Source organism: Kogia breviceps, chromosome 19 (assembly GCF_026419965.1).
Source record: "Kogia breviceps isolate mKogBre1 chromosome 19, mKogBre1 haplotype 1, whole genome shotgun sequence".
Lineage (NCBI taxonomy): Eukaryota > Metazoa > Chordata > Mammalia > Artiodactyla > Physeteridae > Kogia > Kogia breviceps.
Genome location: NC_081328.1, coordinates 21,716,519 through 21,736,451, shown reverse-complemented (window position 1 = coordinate 21,736,451; position 19,933 = coordinate 21,716,519). Strand labels below are relative to the sequence as shown.

General features: G+C 40.9%; 1 protein-coding gene across 6 annotated transcripts in view; it reads right to left on the bottom strand.

The window, feature by feature from the left end:
- BCAS3 (BCAS3 microtubule associated cell migration factor) overlaps positions 1-18,128 on the bottom strand; it is a 564,511-nt gene extending 546,383 nt beyond the window's left edge. For 2 of the 6 annotated variants that reach the window (XM_067021771.1, XM_067021772.1), the window contains exons 1-4: positions 17,631-17,796; positions 15,821-15,908; positions 11,548-11,602; positions 6,016-6,091 (exon numbers count right to left, since the gene is read on the bottom strand). In XM_067021771.1, the coding sequence (XP_066877872.1) occupies positions 6,016-6,091; positions 11,548-11,602; positions 15,821-15,891 (202 nt within the window). In that variant the 5' untranslated portion in view covers positions 15,892-15,908; positions 17,631-17,796. Of the gene's footprint in view, positions 1-6,015; positions 6,092-11,547; positions 11,603-15,820; positions 15,909-17,614 lie in introns of all 6 variants that reach the window. The other 4 variants (XM_067021769.1, XM_067021770.1, XM_059047562.2 and 1 more) reach the window with 3 other exon arrangements.
- Between the last annotated feature and the right edge of the window lie 1,805 nt (positions 18,129-19,933).

Below are 19,933 nucleotides of genomic sequence, written 5' to 3'. Positions count from 1 at the left end.
AAACAGTATGGAGATTCCTTAAAAAACTAAAAATAGAACTACCATATGACCCAGCAATCCCACTACCGTGCATATACCCTGAGAAAACCATAATTCAAAAAGAGACATATCGGGGGCTTCCCTGGTGGCGCAGTGGTTGAGAGTCCACCTGCCGATGCAGGAGACATGGGTTCGATCCCTGGTCTGTCCGCCTGCCGATGCAGGGGACACGGGTTCATGCCCCTGTCCGGGAGGATCCCACATGCCACAGAGCGGCTGGGCCCGTGAGCCATGGCTGCTGAGCCTGCGCGTCTGGAGCCTGTGCTCCTCAGCGGGAGAGGCCACAACAGTGAGAGGCCCACATACCGAAAAAAAAAAAAAAGAATAGCAAGGAGGCAATTTGGTGGCACTCTGTTAGGTTCTATAGTCTACTCTTTGTGTGTAGTGGGGTGGTACTTGGTACTTGTACTCTACTGAGAGAGTTTGATCTTTAAAACCTTACTTGTGCTGATAATTATAGGTACTGTTAAAAAAAATACTAGTTTTGTGATTTCAGCTTCCTATTTGCTTTCCTTTAAATATCTTCCAAATACTTCCGAACCTCTTATTGAAAAACACTTTTAAAACTTTCAAATAAATCAATACCAGGGAATTTTAGATGTAAATGACAAAGGGAAAGTTAATAAAATACTAGAGGAACACCGTAGAAACGTAGTTTCATGATCACGGTACAGGGAACAACTTTACAACTGAACACAAAAAAACTCTTAGCATAAAAGATTGGCAAATTCTACTACATTACATTTATTACATTAAAATGAAGAACTTCTGTTACTCATGAGCCACCCTTACCAGAAGAGTGAAAAGCCAAGCCACAGCATGGAAGAAAAGACAACTATAACCCCACAAGGATTCATCTAATACCTATAACAATTAAACATCAATATGAAAAAGATAAGTCATTAGAAAAACAGGCAGGAGACATGGAAAAACACTTCAAAAACAGGATAGTCAAATCATCAGTGAACATGAAAAGTGGCTCAACCTCGTCTGTAATCAAGGAAGTGCTAATTAAAACCACAATGACAAAACCAAGTGGTGGCAGGATATGGAGTGAAGAGGCTGCTTATTTATTGCCAATAACTGTAAATCAGTACAATCACTGTGGAAAACAGTTTGACAATATATACTCAAGTTGAAGATACCATGCCCTTGACCAAGTAGTTCCACTCTAGGCATATACTCATTAGAAGCCTCAGCACATATACACCAAGAGATAAGAATACTCACAGCAGCATTACTATAGACCCCAAAGCTGGAATCTATCCAAATGTCCATCAAAAGGAGAATGGACAAGCACAGTGGTACACAGATACAATGGAAGACTATTCAGCACAGAAAAAAATGACCCACTACCATATACTGTAACATGGATGAACCTCACAGACATAATATGCAAAAAGCACAATATGCCAGACACAAAAGCCTATATACCAAACAATTCTATTTATATGAAATTCAAAATCACTAGGCAATCTAACTAGGTAGCAACATTCTATTTCTTACCCTATGTGATGGCTACACAGGTGTTGGATTTGTAAAAATTCATTCACTGATCCATATTTTTGTGTTATTTACCATGATATATTTGTACAATAAGTAAGGTTTTTTGAAAATCATAAAGCAGTAATATCCCTCCCCCTTTATTTGACTTCATTTCCTCTCTTTCTAGAAGCTAAATTCCTCATCTATTTATAACTATCATCTGTTTTTCATCTCTCATTCACCCCAGATCCATTTCAGAATGTGTTTCTGCCCCTAACACTCCTCCCAAGTGACTTTTGCTATGGTCACCAATAACCTCCAAGTTGTTGAATCCAATATATGTTTTTCAAGCACATCTTGTTAAGATTACTCAGCAGCTATAACTGATGCTCACCATTTTCTCCGGCGGCTCATCCTTTTCTAACTACTCTTTAAATATTGAAGTTATTCAAAGCAAATTCCTAAACTCTGTTTTCTTCTCACAGTATACGCTCCCCAAGTGACCTCATTCCAACCATTGCTTCAGTCAGTATCTGCTAATGACTTCCTCAGTGTGGGTTTTTGCATGTCTCAGTAGAAGATCAAGTTCCACTCAAAGATCAGGATTTCCTCCACAAACCTGATCTTCCAGAGCTCCCTATTTTAGTGAACAGCATGATTATCTATGCAGATAGCAAGATCAGGAACCCCTTCTTCCTTCTCTCTAGCAATAAATTGATGACCAAGCTCCTAAACAGCTCTCTTCTTACATCACCACCACCCCTGTCTACAACATCTACTGCAAAAGCCTGAGTGGCTTCCTGCCTCCACCACTGCCTACCAAACTCCATATTTCAGTCAGAGTGCTCTTTTTAAAATACAAATAATGGGGAATTCCCTGGTGGTCCAGTGGTTAGGACTCCATGCTCTCACTGCCAAGGGCCTGGGGTTAGATCCTTGGACGGGGAACTAAAATCCCCAAACAAACAAACAGAAAAACAAAAAAAGGGACTTCCCTGGTGGCACAGTGGTTAAGAATCTGCCTGCCAATGCAGGGGACACGGGTTCGAGCCCCGGTCCAGGAAGATCCCACATGTTGTGGAGCAAATAAGCCCATGCATCACAACTACTGAGCCTGAGCTCTACAGCCTGTGAGCCACAACTACTGAGCCCACATGCCACAATTACTGAAGCCTGTGCACCTAGAGCCTGCGCTCCGCAACAAGAGAAGCCAGTGCAATGAGAAGCCAGCGCACCGCAACGAAGAGTAGCCCCCGTTCGTGGGAACTAGAGAAAGCCTGTGCGCAGCAACGAAGACCCAACGCAGCCAAAAATTAATTAATTAAAAATAAATAAATAAATACATAAATAACCTCCTTTGGCTACTTCTTATACCTTTTTCAGTACAGTGCCTTAAGAAAAACAATCTTAGGTATAAATCAGGCTGCCTGAAAGCAAAAACAGAACAATGACCATGATACAAAGGGGCTTAATCTCACTTTCTAATAAACCCCCAAAGTAGCAGTCTCTACCTAACACCAAACCAAAGTTAGTACATTGATTAGGAACACAGATACCTAGAAGACTCCAGGACTGGAGAATCTCAATAAGCGAGGTTCTTTAGAAGTATCTCCTGTAAAAGTTGTTAACCTACTCCACCCCCAAGCATGACAAGCTCATAATCAAATGCGCTGCAGCCTGGAGGTAAGGGGCCAAATGGCACCACTTTATAATTTCAAGCAGAAAAGCAGAGCTCTCAGGCCTGTTGGAATAAACAGAAAGCCATCAGCAGAGCAGAGTTCAATTCGAACACTGCAAGTTTTCAATTAATAGCCAACACAGTTTCATTAATACGATAAAATAACTTAAATCTATAGACAGGTAGAAGACTCCTAAATTGTTTTGCCAGAAAAACTCCCAGTCTAGCAAAAAAGAAGCCTAAATACCTAATACAATCTCTGGGTACCCATAACTGCTCTACAAAGAAGCAGCCTGCTAAGCTTATATGGCTGCAATCAGAAGAATCCCCTCCACTGTCTCCCTTAGGATATCATGAAAGACAAAGGCAAGGAATTGCATCCCAGCTGCAGCAGGCACAACCAGGGAAGGGCAGACTGGCTGATCAAGAATCTCTAATGGAATGGAAAAGTTAGTCCTTGTTAGCTTTCTTCAAGGAGATGTTGGACTTGCAGCCAATGAACCCTACTTTTTCTTTCCCACAGCCAAATTTTCTTTCAATTATAAATATCTCAGAAGGTCTGCCACACAAACACCTAAATAAAACATTCCTGAAGAAAGAACACAAATAAGAGACAAATTCAAGAAATGTTGTAAGAGGAACTTCCCTGGAGGTCCAATGGTTAAGACTCGATGCTCCCAACGCAGGGGGCACGGGTTCAATCCCTGGTCGGGGAACTAAGATCCCACATGCCACACCGCATGACCCAAAAAAAAAAAGAAATGTTATGAGAGATTGGGGAAGTTAAGGAGGATCAAATATCTTGGTAATATTTACCATTGCCTTAAAACAGACACAACTATACACATACACGTGCACACATGCACACACACCCCCTAGGGCTAGAGATAATAAAAAGTATATCCTTGAAAAACCAGGACAAAATTTCATACACTATCAATATGATACAGAAAGGAGAGACCAAAGGACACATGAGTGTGCTGAAGTATTTAACAGGAAGATGTATAAACTTAAAAGTTTAATAAGTCAATGGGGATATGGTATACTAAATTAAGGACAACCATTATAAGTTCAACAGAACACAAAGTACCAAATTAGCAGTTTCCATCTACATTTCCAGACGCAGATGCATTTTACTTCAATAAAGCAAATGCTTTATAGAGCATTATTACACCAGCAATTCTTATTTGTTGTTCAAAAACAAAACAAAACAAAAAAACCTTGCTTAAAGATTATTTTGATGACTTTTTTTTAAAGATAACTTTCTGGGTTGTTTTTTTTTTTGGCCATGCTGCATGGCTTATGGGATTTTAGTTCCCTAACCAGGGACTGAACCCAGACCCTCAGCAGTGAGAGAGCAGAGTCCTGACCACTGGACTGCCAGGAAATTCCCCAATTTTGTGATTTTTAAATTATTTTTAACATTTTGCATACGTTGTACAAGTTTTTGCTATTATGTGGCTAATATTTTCAAGACCATGACCACATTTTCTTTGTTATTAAATCAAGGAAGTCCTCAAATACATTCTGACATCCACAAAGCAAATATACTTCCAGGAGGGAAAAGAGTATGAATTAATGAGGAAATGGTGATAGAAAACAAAAGATGACCGACACTTAAATAGTTATTAATAAAGAAGGAAAAGGAAGAAAGAAAAGAAGAATATACTAGTAAACAAGGAAATTCGACAGTCATAAAAAGAAAGGAAATTTTAAATAGAATAAGCTTTCAAAGAGAAACAGTGCAGGAAAAGTTTATATATCATAAATAATCACCTATACAAATGAATGTGTTTTTCTCCACAGAGAGCACAAGTTGTCATTTGAACAAACCAGCTGACAGAGAATCCAAAATTCAAAAGAAACCTATTGGCAAAAGTGACACTTAGCCTCCCACATCCTGGACAGTAGCTTTTAAAGGAAAATATGGTATTTTAAGTCTCAGAGGAGACTAAGACTCAAGAGTATGGTATCCATCAAGGTCCAAGTGAAAACAACTCAGTGTATTCATAACTGGGAATTTAATACAGACAACTCATTACACAGATGACAGAATAGCTAAGAAGCCAAAAAAGGAACTGTGAGGCAACCTACTGGATTAGCAATGGCACGCAGCCATTACCATCCCTACACTAGGGAGACAGGGAGGAGGGCAGGGCGCTGGAGTCACCTGGCAGAAACTGGAACCCCAGTGGAGCTGCCGAGGTGAAGTGAAAACCATGGAGGAAATGCAGCTGCTGACAGAGAGGGAGAGGGAATAATACTCTTCCCTTTCTCCCATCCTCCCTTTAATTACCCACCAGTGCCTCCCAAACTCAGCCAAAGGAAAAGAGACATGGCAGACAAGAAGCAGCCCCCTTGCAAGAGGGAGCAGGAAGGAGCAATGAAATGGAAGGTATCTGAGAACAAACAGGCCCTGAACTGGCATACATTCTGCTCAGAAAAATAATTTTAAAGTCTAAAAAGTTCAACACTAATGATTATTTTGCAGTTATAAATCCTATACAAGTAACCAAACTGGAATTACAAAAACTTCTTTTCTAAGAAATTGTTATCTCACTTGGACTTGAAGTTTAAGGCTAGGCACTACATGTTACAGTGACTCTAAGACTTGTACAATACAATATTAGTTCTAATCAAGTTTCTGTAGTTAAATACGTTACTTTTTAAATTAAAAATAAATTTATTCTGAAAACTTAAAAAGTCACTTAAAGAAAAAGTAATCTGATGAAAAGTAAGGGTTCTTTTTTTGGAATCAGGTCAACCTCAAACAAACATTTAATTCATATGCCCCCCAAAAGTTAAAACCATACCATTTAAATCTGCATTTTCAAATCTGACCCAGACTATTTTCTCCTTTTCTTCTGTTAGAGGTGTTCCACTGTAAGCCTGCATAGTAAACAGAAACACTTGAATGAAAATGTTTTACAGCTCAAATATTACTGATGTTCAAAACAAAAAGTAAATTAAATAAGGCCAACCCTATCCCCCTCCAACCTCACCAATCCTACATCTTGAGAACTAGCACATTTTGTTATTTTTATTTTTAAAGAAAGTTACCCAGGAATCTGATAACCTTGGTCAGAAAAGGGTTTTTAGCCTAAGAATTACAGAAACCTAAAATACAATGATCATAGTCTACTAGGAAGCATCACTCTAATTCAAAGGTACTCAAAAAACTAATCTCCTATACTGGTCAACAAATAAAGCTGAAGAAATACACCGAACTACCACACATATCAATTTAGTTCCCAGGTGTTTATGATCAGGCAATTACACTCTATCTAGAATTGTCAAGAGCATTACTTTCTGCTAACCACCAGTTCCGGGTGGAGGGCATGGCCAGGGTTGGGGGTAGAAAAAGCGTATTACTTTTTCAGTCTCTTTTCTGGCCTCTGGACCCAAACTATTAGGTTTCTTGCAAGCCTGCAAGGGTCACAAAGATAAGCATGAACTGCTGTGAAGTCACAGGAAAAGTATCAACAGTACCCATCAGTATTCAAAGGGAGTCATCTCTCCTCAAATCAAATGTTTTTATTTAAAATTGTCTAGATTTTCTAGATTGTATACACTTGCAAGCTCTTAGAATGTCAACAAAAAGCTGCCATGTTTTCAGTTACAAAGTGGTCTTCAGTTCACAGAACAGTTATTTAATATAAGCTAGATCAAAAGCATTCAAAAACCACTATCCCATATATAATCTGTGTTATACACAACTTGCTTTAAATTTCCATGCAGTTTTACAGCCCTTTTCCTCTACCGCACAAGGTTAACGGCCACTGAAAATATTACTAAAAGACAGGGTTACTCTAATAGTAGGTTTACTATGCAAAAAGAACAAAAAAAGTTATCTTACACATCCTTATGATTTCAATTGTTTAAAAAAACACGTTGTGTATAGGACAGTTAATTCCTTTGGAGAAAAGGAAAACCTGCACTAGAACCAACTAATTCATCTACTTTATCTCCAACCATCTCATCCTCAACTTCTTCTCCCTTGGTCTTGCTCTCTTCATTTTTGAAAATTCTCCTTTTTAATATAAACTTACTTGGGAATAATTTTAGATTACTAAACAGTACAGAGTTCTCATATACTCCTCAGCCAGTTTCCCCTACTGTTAACAATCTAACCTAACCAAATCTTACCCTACCATGGTACATTTGCCAAAGCTATGAGACTAATGCCAGTGCATTACCACTAATTAAAGCCCCAGACTTTATTTGGATTTCAGCAGTTTTTCCACTAATGTCCTTTCTCTGCTACAGGACCCAATCCAACATACCACATTGCATTTAGGACCACCTCTTTTTTCCTATGTCAGGCTCTCCCTTAACCTGGTAAAGCTATAACATATACAATATCTTCTTCCATTTAGCAGATTTATTATAAGGCTGCTAATCACCTGCATTACTCGACATTCTCCCAATTCCTCTGCAACATTTGCACGGTGCTCTCCTTTGATTTCTGGCCGATATGCAGCACGAAACAAGGTTAAAAGAGGCCTTTCAGTGAATTGAGATTCTTAAACTTTTTTCTTTCCCCTTCAGGGGGAAACAAGACTTTCATAATGAGGCCTGCATACTTTTGCTATGTCTTCAAGTTTTCCCCTCTCCTTAGCAGACACAGTGTTCTTTACTAAGAATTTTTGAAAAACTTCTGTGAATTTGACAGAAGAGGGTTGCTTCTTGTGTGCCTTCCTGCAGATTGGCATCAAGAAGACATATGACATCATGTCATTTTGCCTCTCAGCTTTTTATGATATCCTTTGCTCGTGTTTAGGTATTTTACTGTCAGTGAAGCACAGACTCACCCAGTGCCCATTCAGGTTTATTTGCTATCTTACTCAAGGTCAGTGCGCTGCCACACAAAAGTTTGTTATTTCTCCCCCCAGCACTGATTTTTAGCCCTCCTTCTCCAACCAAGATCCAACTACTCTAGCTCTCTTATTTACAGTTGAAACTTTCACCCCATTACTGAGTACAGGATTTATTTCTCCTTTTATTTCTTAGCTGGTTTCTAACGCATATATTCGTTCATAAGCACAAAATTATTGTTTAATTTTTAAAAACACAGCAACAATCACTATAGATATGTTGTGTTTTATTTTTTCACAGGAGAGAAAGTAACTTCCATTGTGTGCTATTTGTCAAAAGTATAATTTTTAATCACAGCAAATTATTCTATAGGGACCACATATCACAATTTGCTTGACTGCTACTGACATTTGGGCAGGCTACAATTTTTCACACTGAAAAATGTCAAAATTTCTCACTGAAATGAAAAGTTCTGAGCTTTAACTTTTCTCTTTGCTGAATTTTTGTAAAAGAAATCTTCAGAAGTACAATTATATCAAACAGCACAGTTAGGGCTTCTACCAGCTGTCAATGACATCTGCGTCGATGACACAGTAGGAACTCACTCTATTTATGACAGCTGAAGAAGCTGATACCAGTCTAACAACACATTTTCTCCCTTTTAGGCATATCTGGAGACCCAGAGAATAATTTTTAAGCTCCATGAATTTGATAATTCCCAGAATAAGGCAGGAGTTGGACATAACATCAGCAAAAATATATCATTTTCCAAATGTCTGACCACAAATTGCCAATGGGGGATTACAGATTAAATGTGGAAAAATGGAGACCATGGCTCACCAAATCTGGCCATGAACTGTGTTCATAAATAAAGTTTTATTTTAACACAGCCACATCCTTTCTTTTACATAAAAAGCAGTGCTGCGTAGTTACAACAAACACTGTATGAGGGACTTCCTTGGTGGTGCCGTGGTTAAGAATCTGCCTGCCAATGCAGGGGACACAGGTTCAAGCCCTGGTCCAGGAAGATCCCACATGCCACAGAACTAAGCCCGTGAGCCACAACTACTGAGCCTGCGCTCCGGAGCCCACAAGTCACAACTACTGAGCCCACGTGCCACAACTACTGCAGCCTGCGTGCCTAGAGCCCATGCTCCACAACAAGAGAAGCCACCACAATAAGAAGTCCGTGCACTGCAACAAAGAGTAGCCCCTGCATGCTGCAAATAGAAAAAGCCCATGCACAGCAACAAAGACCCCACGCAGCCAAAAATAAAAATTAAAAAGCAAAAAATAACATTGTATGAATTGCAAAGCTTCTCTGGCCCTTTACAGAAAGAGTCTGCCTGACTGCTACACTAGACCATGAAGCCTTAAGGACAGGCACGGAGTATCCCCCAACTTAACACAGCACCTGACCAGTAGTGCCTGAATTTTTGCTTTCTTTCCACGGTCAATAGAATAATGACTTACCTAACATAAATTTCTTAAATGAATATTCTAATTCTTAGATCCAGGACTACAACTTTACTTCTGAAGTGACTTAACTCTGATCCCAGTCTTCACAGTCAATTGCATAGATTATCCCCTTTCTAATGTATAATCCTCATAAAAACTAAGTTAACCTTCCGCCTTCCGGCATTTTTACCCTATCAGTTTTAGCAGCCCCCTATTTTCAATCTATTGCTCAACCTAGTATTCTTGTTTCTCTAGCAAACTCTCCAACTATTCCCTCAAAGCCTCTGACCGCAGCCTCTCTCCTCCAGCCAACAAAAACTGCTTGCTACGCAGGGTTTCCACTAGCACAAAAGGTGCCTTTGTAAAAATCTGATAAAGGGGCACTCTACAGCAGGCAAATTACCAATATTTTTTAATGCCCATTCCTTGGAACTAGCCTCACATCAGGGCTCAGGGCTTAAGAGAAAGGTGCAGTTTGTAGAAGACCAAGTTGGATTTCGGCCCGATTGTTCTCTAAGCTTGTACTGTACAGAGTACAAGATTCTCCACAGCCACAGCAACGCTGCTGCCTACCATATCCAGTTGGGCAGTTTCCTTTACCATCAGTTTCCCAACCTTGCCATTCATTTCAACTAACGCTACTTCCAACGTCCTTTGGAACTTGACTCTTTCGCACTTTCTTTGCTATGCATTCCCTTAACAATTACATATTCAGTCTGTACTATCATGTGCAACACTTAGTGATATGTTGCTATTACCTCTGACTGCTTCAAGCCATTTGACTTCCCTTCTTAACCAAGTTCCTCAAGAAAAGAAAGCATTTATTTTTCCTTACATGCCCCAAAGACCTTGTCATTGTGGCCTACTTTCATTAAAGTTGACCGAACATAATAAAGGAATACCAAACATGCCTTGATACTTTCCCTTATTTGATGAATACAATTTATTAATACAAATGAAATCGGGATTTCAGACTTTCCTAGGTAGGACATTCTCATAAAGCCGGGACACTGCATCTATGAATGTTCTTTTTGAACAGTGCAATTACAGATACCACAGCAGTCAGAACACTGACATCATCACGGGAGAAAACACAGAAACCTTTTCCTTCAGTAGTTCCACTAAACAGTGTTTCCCAAAGATATTGTTTCACAAGAATCACCTGAGGGCTTCCCTGGTGGCACAGTGGTTGAGAGTCCGCCTGCCAATGCGGGGGACACGGGTTCGTGCCCCAGTCCGGGAAGATCCCACATGCCGCGGAGCGGCTGGGCCCGTGAGCCATGGCTGCTGAGCCTGTGCTCCGCAACGGGAGAGGCCACAACAGTGAGAAGCCCATGTACCACAAAAAAAAAAAAAAGAATCACCTGAGATTCTTCCTAGAGACACAAGTTACTGGATGCCACCTTAATTCCCCTGAGTCAAACTCACTGGGAGATAGGCCTGGAAATTATTATTTTTAACAAGTGTGCCAAGCGACACCCGCGTTAATTTAAGTCTGGGAGTCGGTACACTAGAGATGATCCCAGGAGGGTTCCTCTCATTCTTTATTCTCACATTTACATAGAGGGAACAGTAAAGGGCTTACTCTCTTATAAGTTAGAGTAACAAGGCAAGCTATAATTGGCATAAAACTACTGCTCAATAGGAAAGTGATATAGATTTGACCTCAGTGTAGTATTTAGTTAATATAGTATCTAGTTAACCAAATGCAAAGCATATATTGCTTATTTCACTTCCAACAGGCAACATTTCACTAGGACAAGAGAAAGATTTTGGAAAGAGAACCCAAATAGACAGTTCCAAGCCCCATCTCTCAGCTAATATCGCACCTTGATTCCTCTTAGTAAAGCAAGGGCTGAGGAATAATAATTATGCCACCGTCAGCACAAAACTAAGGCACATCTAATAATAACAGGAAGCATGGTTCTACCCTACCAATGCTCGGGATGCTAAAACATCAGAAGTCTTTCTAAAGTTGATGATACTGGTGTCAAGTTTAGGGAACAGAATATTTCAGAGCTTCCCTGGCCAAGAGTAAAGTCTACTATTTCTGAAACCACACAGACACTTACCTGGGGCACAACATCCTGCAGAAAAGTCACGACACTTTCCATGTAGGACTGCTCCCTGAAAAAGGGTGAAATGGATAAAATTTGTCATGACAGCTTAATATGAAACATGGAAAAGCTCTTTCTACAAACCCTAATAAAGTTATTCATAATACTAAAAAAAGAAAAAAACAACTCTCATCATCTCATAATTCTGCTAACCTGCTTTCTTAATTTCTTTGTATATGTTATTAAATGCAAATGAGATTTAAAAATTTTTAAACATTATCTTTTCTTTTCTGTTTTTTTTTTTCTTTAATTGGCCGCACCATGGGGCTTGTGGGATCTTAGCTCCCCAACCAGGGATTGAACCCCCACCCCCTGCAGTGGGAGCGTGGAGTCCTAACCACTGGACCGCCAAGGAATTCCCAAACATTATCTCTTCTTAAAAGTCACGCTCTTTTTTTTTTAGGGACTTCCCTGGTGGCACAGTGGTCAAGAATCCTGCCAATGCAGGGTACATGGGTTTGAGCCCTGGTCTGGGAAGATCCCACATGCCATGGAGCAACTAAGCCCGTGCACCACAACTACTGAGCCTGCGCTCTACAGCCCACGAGCCACAACTACTGAAGCCCGCACACCAGAGCCAATGCTCCACAACCAGAGAAGCCACTGCAATGAGAAGCACGCGCACTGCAATGAAGAGTATTCCCCACTCGCTGCAACTAGAGAAAAGCTCGCGTGCAGCAATGAAGACCCAACGCAGCCACAAATAAATAAATTAAAAATTTTTAAAGTAAAATAAAAATAAATAAAAATTTTAAAAGTCATGCTCCATTTTTTTAAATTGAAGTACAGCTGATTTCCATTATTGTGTTAGTTTTAGGTGTACGGCAAAGTAATTCAGTTATACCATTTTTTCGATTCTTTTCCATTATAGGTTATTACCAGATATTAAATATAGTTCCCTGTGCTATACAGTAAATCCATGTTGTTTATGTATTTTATATATAGTAGTGTGTATCTGTTAATACCATACTCCTAATTTATCCCTCCCTCTCTCTCTCCCCTTTGGTAACCATAAGTTTGTTTTCCATGTCTGTGACTCTGTTTCTGTTTTGAAATATAAAAGTTCATTTGTATTATTCTTTAGATTCCACATATAAGTGGTATCCTATAACATTTGTCTTTCTCTGCCTGGCTTACTTCACTCAGTACGATAATCTCTAGGTCCATCCATGTTGCTGCAAATAGCAATATTTGATTGTTTTTTACGGCCACACGCTCTCTTACTTTGATACAGATAGAACTTTTAACTCATATTTGAAGGAGTGCTGACAGAAGACTTGGCTAAAGCAGGACCGTCCTCTTGAGTCAGGGCAGAAGAATGCCCTAGTTAGAGCAAGAAAAACTGTTGCTGATGACTCAATATTTAGTGACCTTCTCTTTACACTGGTTAAGAACCTAGTCCCTTACTTGTATCTAGCAAAATGAATCTATATTTTGCTGCAGATGCAGGCATTAGAAGGAGTTATTAAACAGTCCTCACAGAACTTTTGGTGTGGATAACGTATGGAAAAATATCAAAATGCATAAAGGTGAAGAACTATTAAGGACACTAAGATATTTTAAATGGGAAATATATGGAGATCAGCAAATGGAGGAAAAAAATTTTTCTTCAAAATATCAAATTCATTTCAGAGAAACGTGAAAAATTACATTTGAAGAAAATAATGTGAGTTACCCTAAATCCTATTTTTTAAAAAGGCAATATGCCTTAGATACCTACAAAAACTGAGTAGGCCTTAAAAAAAAATTTTTGATTAGGCCTACCTCTCCAACCTCCCTTTTCTCCCACTCTCGTAACTTACTCAGCTTCAGTCACATGCATCTTGAATTCTTAGACTACACCAAGCTCTTCTTTGAATCAAGACCTTTACACCAGCTTTTTTCCTGCGTGGATCCCTTCGTAAATTCTTCCCTGCCTTTTAGATCTCCAGCCTAAGTGTCACCTCCTCAGAGAGGCCTTCCCTGACGGCCTTAAATCATACTCCCCAATGCTGTTCTCTATCATAGCACACCAGGCACTGATCAGAGCCTGTAATCACTTATTTACTGTGTCCTCCACTAGAATGCAAACTCTATTACAGAAAGGAATCCAGCCCTCATATTTACCTTATATCTCCAGAATCTATAAGCCAGTACTTAGGCACAGAGTAGATGCTCAAGCATTCCTTGTTAAAAGAATACTGAATAAATTAAAGAACTTCAAAAAACACTAAAATTATGTATTGCATAACAAAAAGCAATATATGTGGAATACCATATGGTGAGGCAGCATAGAATAGTGCATAAGCAAGCATACAGACGCTGGAGACAAACTGCCTGGGTTTGATCCAGGTTTCCCTTCTTGGATGTTACCAAGGAAAATCTTTCTCTCTCTGCTTTGGTTTCCTCATCTGTAAAATGAAGATTACAACAGTACCTAACTCATAGCTAATAATATGCTTAGCCTGTTGCCATGGTCCACAGTTAGCAAAGAAATATATAGCCCTGGGAAATGCAGGAGAGAAAAACAAAGCAAGTATAACGGTGAAATATCATACTATACATATATTTTTTGTTAGTCTGAGAAGGCAATTTTATGTAACATGCTAAACTGCTCAAGGGAAGTAATCCAAAGTGCTACAATTCCCTTATTAACACTTTGAAAGACAGAAAACAAACTATCTCCTTAGCCAGGTATTCAAGGGTCTTAACTGTCCATCCCAACCTCCTTTAAACAGGTCAACTTCCCTAGATTTCATTTACGAAAACAGCTTATCTTTCCCACCTCTGCTTACTCCATTGCCTTTGCCGAAAATGTGCCCTTGATTCTAATTGCCCAAATTGTATTCAGCCATTAAAGTACACTATAAATGTTAGCTTTTTCAAAATTTATTTGTTATTTATTTATTTTTGGCTTCACTGGGTCTTTGTTGCTGTGTGCGGGCTTTCTCTAGTTGCGGCAAGCGGGGGCTACTCTTCATTGTGGTGCGTGGGCTTCTCATTGTTGCGGAGCACGGGCTCTAGGCACGCGGACTTCAATATATGTGGCTCCCAGGCTCGAGAGCACAGGCTCAGTAGCTGTGGCGAACGGGCTTAGCTGCTCCACAGCATGTGGGTCCTTCCTGGACCAGGGCTCGAAACCATGTCCCCTGCATTGGCAGGCGGATTCTCGACCACTGCGCCACCAGGGAAGTCCAAATGTTAGCTTTTTTTTTTTTTTTTTCCCCGGAACGCGGGCCTCTCACTGTTGTGTCCTCTCCCGTTGCGGAGCACAGGCTCCGGACGCACAGGCTCAGCAGCCATGGCTCACGGGCCCAGCCGCTCCGCAGCATGTGGGATCTTCCCGGACTGGGGCACGAACCCACGTCCCCTACATCGGCAGGCGGACTCTCAACCACTGCGCCACCAGGGAAGCCCAAATGTTAGCTTCTTAATGAAACCTTTTCAGATCTAAAATACTCCCACTAAAATATTCCCTCCAATCAAAATTTTTAAAAAAATAATAGGGACTTCCCTGGTGGTCCAGTGGTTAAGAACCCACCTTCCAATGCAGGAGATGCCAGTTGGATCCCTGGTCAGGAAATTGAGATCCCACATGCCGTGGGGCAACTAAGCCTGTGTGCACTCTAGAGCCCCCATGCCACAACAAAAGATCCCATGTGCCGCAACTAAGACCCAACACAGCCAAAGAAAAAAAGAAAAAAAAAACTACATTAGAGTATAAGCTACTGCAAAGTATAGCCATGCTTTGTCAAAAAAATGCTTAAAATATACAAATGTACTCTTTACGACATTCACTTTGAAACTTTCTGACTGAGACCTAGAGTGATACATCACAATCTAGTAAACATATATATACATATGAATGCATATTATCTATGTGAGTGTCAGAACACAATACTAACTCCCAACTATACTTTCTACTATATTCTATTTTTTTTGAATAATGGTCTCGATCAACTAAACTGATTTAATGACCCACTAATTGTTAAACCTGAGGTTTGAAAAAGCAGTACTCAAGGATAAAATATAGTGCCTTTCAAGTACTCTATAAATGTGCTAAATACATCAAACTGGCCCTCCGATTATTGCTTTTATTTGGCCTTGGAAACGATGTTTATCATCCTGTAAAGCCAAAATTAAACAGATTTTACAAAAGTAAGTACTGCTTACAAAGAAAACCTAAATGTTAGTTACTATTCTGAGTAATCTTTCCTTTACCTATCAGGCTTATCTGAAATTTGCTTACGTGACAGCCTGAGGGCGAACCACGACTCCACCAGTACAACGACTGGGTCTTCTGGGGGAATCTGTAGCCATTGCTTCATTCACAAAACCTGTTTCCAGAACGAAAAGACAGAAAAGACAGAAAATAATGGATCATATTATTGGGGGTTGGGAGAAAGACACATGCTTGCTCACTTGAGATCCCTTGTCACAAATACCTAAATGTTAGGTCCTAAAATGTAGGAAAATTTCCCAGCAATTACTATTACACCTAAAAGAGGGGAGTGCAGAAGAGGAAGTAGATAAAAGATTTTTCAAACTACTATGAGGTTTTCTTATTTGGACCAAGCCTCAGAACCACAAAACTAGTTAAGACCCTTGCAGGACGCCTTGATCTACTGCTTTTTTATTGGTTTTGTTTGTTTGTTTGTTTGTTTTATTTTGGGCTGTGTTGGGTCTTCGTTGCTGCACTCGGGCTTTCTCTAGTTGCGGCAAGCAGGGGCTACTCTTCACTACGGTGCGCAGGCCTCTCATTGCAGTGGATTCTCTTCTACGTGTCGCAGGGCACAGGCTCTAGGTGCGCGGGCTTCAGTAGTTGTGGCACGTGGGCTCAGTAGTTGTGACTTGCGGTATCTAGAACATAGGCTCAATAGTTGTGCAGCACGGGCTTAGCTGCTCCGTGGCATGTGGGATCTTCCCGGACCAGGGCTCGAACCTGTATCCCCTACATTGGCAGGTGGATTCTTAACCACTGCACCACTAGGGAAGTCCCTGATCTACTATTAACATAAACTAGGAAGGGATGGAAAGTCTAGCACAGAATCACTTTATAAAAACAAATATGCTAACTTTGTGAGACGAAATTAAAGAATTTACTGAAATCTTATATTGAGATAATAAAAATATATATGGTATAATATTTTAAGACCAAATGGAACAGTGAGGTACTACCTTCCAACTAAGAGTGTTGGGAAAATAGGAGTAAAATGGCCTACGTATCCTGATGGATGTTAACTAGTCTTATTGTGGTGATATTTTGCAGTATATACAAATATTGAATCATTATGTTGTACACCTGAAACTCATGTAATTCATATGTCAAATATATATATTTTAAAAGACTGCACAGTCACAATTTAACAAGACTATCAAAATCATATTTGTAACCTAATTTGTAATCATATTTGTAACCTCTGCTACGGTAACCTAATCACCAGAGTCTAAACAAGTAATAAAAACATATATGACATTAGAAGCCCTTCCAGTCTCATCACTGAATCCTGATCCTTGAATATCTAATAAGCATCTGAATCACTGAGGAGGTTTTAAAAGCATGGACTGTATTTGGTTAAGGTTAAAAGAGACAGCAATATTAAAGATCTCTTACACGGCTCAGGAAAGCCCACAGCCTGGAACTAATCTTGAAAGCCCCTAAAATCATCTCTTCTAAGCAGGGAGCATCCTATCACCTTATTTGAAAACTCGCAAACTGATGAGTCCCATCTGCCACAACCAAAACACCCTGTGCCCCAACTAGCCCAGGTACCCCTTCCTCAGTGGGTATCTTCACCTCCAGCCCCTGAGCCCTCTCATTTCCATTCCACCCTTTATTTCTCGAAACACAGCCTCCCAAGAACTGTCTTTAAGGGCCCTGTCTCCTGAGGACGACCCTCGCCAGCCCCTCAGGCCCCACTCTCCTGAAAGACATCTGCACGGCGTTACCCATTTCACCTCCAACGCTGAGCCACCGCTGTCCCCGGCCGCCCTCTGGCCCCTTGCCCTCCCTCCCCTCCCCCTCCGATCTCCACAGCTCTACCTCATCGAATTCCTACCAGCCAAGCCCTCTCCCCTCACGCGGCTCGTCCCACGTCCTCGCCAAGCCTCCTCAAAGCCGCAGCACAGTCAGCCCTCTCACCGGCCGCCCCGCCGGTAAACGCTGCTCTCCAGCTCAAGACTCACTGTTTGGAGTCTCCCCTCGTGATTGACGGTTACCACTTCCTACCTCGCCTCAGCGGAACTACCTTTCTAGCCAATCCCAGAAGCAAACTGGCCGCGGCTGGGCATCGCCCTTAGAGGTCAGCTTCGCCAACCAGCAAGTAGCAAAGAGGCGGACCCGCCTCCTGAAGTGATCCAATCCGCTGGGGCTCGAGGGAAAACACAACAGTATGTGAGTTCGTGTGAAGCCGAGGTGTCAGGTTCGGTTGCGAACGCAGGCAGGTAGGGAGGAGTTACAAACATGTCTGTTTCCCTTTGCACACAGCACCTTCGTGGCCTTGTCAAAAAGCATCATGCCGCAGAGGCCTGTGCACGTCACTTGGGTGTCTCAGGCTGGGAATCGTACCACACGGGGACCGGTCTGTTTACATCGAATTCTCGCGACAGCTGGTTCGAAGCTCAAAGCACGTGGACATGGCAGCTGCCAATCACTTTTAGCTGGCCAGTCAGCCATCCCGAACGCGCCTTCTGCCCCGCCCTTTTCAATGTGTTTACCTTCCGGGAGCCTAGGCTGGCTATCGCTGGTGGGTTGCCCTGGAGCCAGGGTGGTGATCTGAACGAGGGGTGCGGCTGGTATTGTAGTCAATTTGACCTAGGTTTGTGGACCACACCTGACTCCTTCCTACCTGTTTACACTTCCCGTAAGGAACATATTGAGATCGCCCTGGTGTCATTCCTTCGGTTACATTTTTTATATAATAATATTTATTGTTCTATTGAAAGAACGCTCAACATAGACTTAAGCACTTCATAAGTGCTTAAGTGCACTTTAAGTGAAATTTAATACTCTTGACAATCCCATGAAAATATGGCTTATTAATAGGCATGGGGTTTGTAACAAAGTGGCTGATACAGCAGTAAAAACTTTTAAAAGGTTTTAGCACTGTGAAGGAGGGAAAAGTTTAGTAGAGAAACTACCTCACAAGAAAAATGCAGTTAATCAGGTGCTGGACAGATAAGATGATGATATAGATACAGCCAAGAAACCACCCATTTGCTTGTGATGCTCAATTAGTGCCAATAAAAAGGACACCCAAAGTGATATTTATCAGACTAACGTTTGGACATTCGTGTTCTTCCACTACACAAATTCCCAGCACTGTCGTCCTTTTAAGATTTGCTTTCGGGCTTCCCTGGTGGCGCAGTGGTTGGGAGTCCGCCTGCCGATGCAGGGGACACGGGTTCGTGCCCCGGTCCGGGAAGGTCCCACATGCCGCGGAGCGGCTGGGCCCGTGAGCCATGGCCGCTGAGCCTGCGCGTCCGGAGCCTGTGCTCCGCAACGGGAGAGGCCACGACAGTGAGAGGCCCGCGTACCACAAAAAAAAAAAAAAAGAAAAAAAAAAAAAAAAGATTTGCTTTCTACATTAAACCCAGTAATGAAAGAATCTTTCCAGTATTTTGAATTCCCTTTGTTCTTATTGCTATCACTGGCTTACTTCCTTGTTGTCTTTGAAATGTTTTTTGGTTATTTCCCTAATGCATGTCTCATTTACTCCCACTAGAAAGTTAAACTCCTCCTAGGCATTAACAGACTAAGGCTTTCATGTTGTTGAATCCCCCTTTATACATAACTACCCTGAACACAACAGATATTTCAAAATTCAGACTTACTTGAATAACTAATTATTACTCTCATGTTGTCCCTGACCCAGAGCAGGAATAAAGAGAAAATCCAGAGGAGACGAATAGGTAATACTCACAAGTGGGATGACCAGCATTTGTATAAGGTTTTTCAGTTTAAATAGCTGTTTTACATGCACTGTTAAATTCCATAACTCTTTCACTATTCCTCTACAAAGTTATGGAATAAACAAGGAAACAAAAATCATAAACATAAATTCATTCATTCAATAAATATTTGAATGCCTGCTAAGTGTCAGGCGTGTTCTAGGCTCTGAAGATACAGCAATAAACAAATCAACCAATGTGCTTGTCCTCAGCCAGAGAATTTGCATTCTGGTGGGAAGATAGAAATAAACACACAAACAGAGAAATTCAAGTAGTGTAAAATGGTATGGAAAAAAAATAAGCCAAATAAATAGAGGTCAGAGCTGGCTTATTTTAGGTAATGTGGTCAGGGAAGGCCTCTCAGGAGATGGCACTTGAACAAAGACTTCAATGAAGTAGTAAGAAAGCTGCT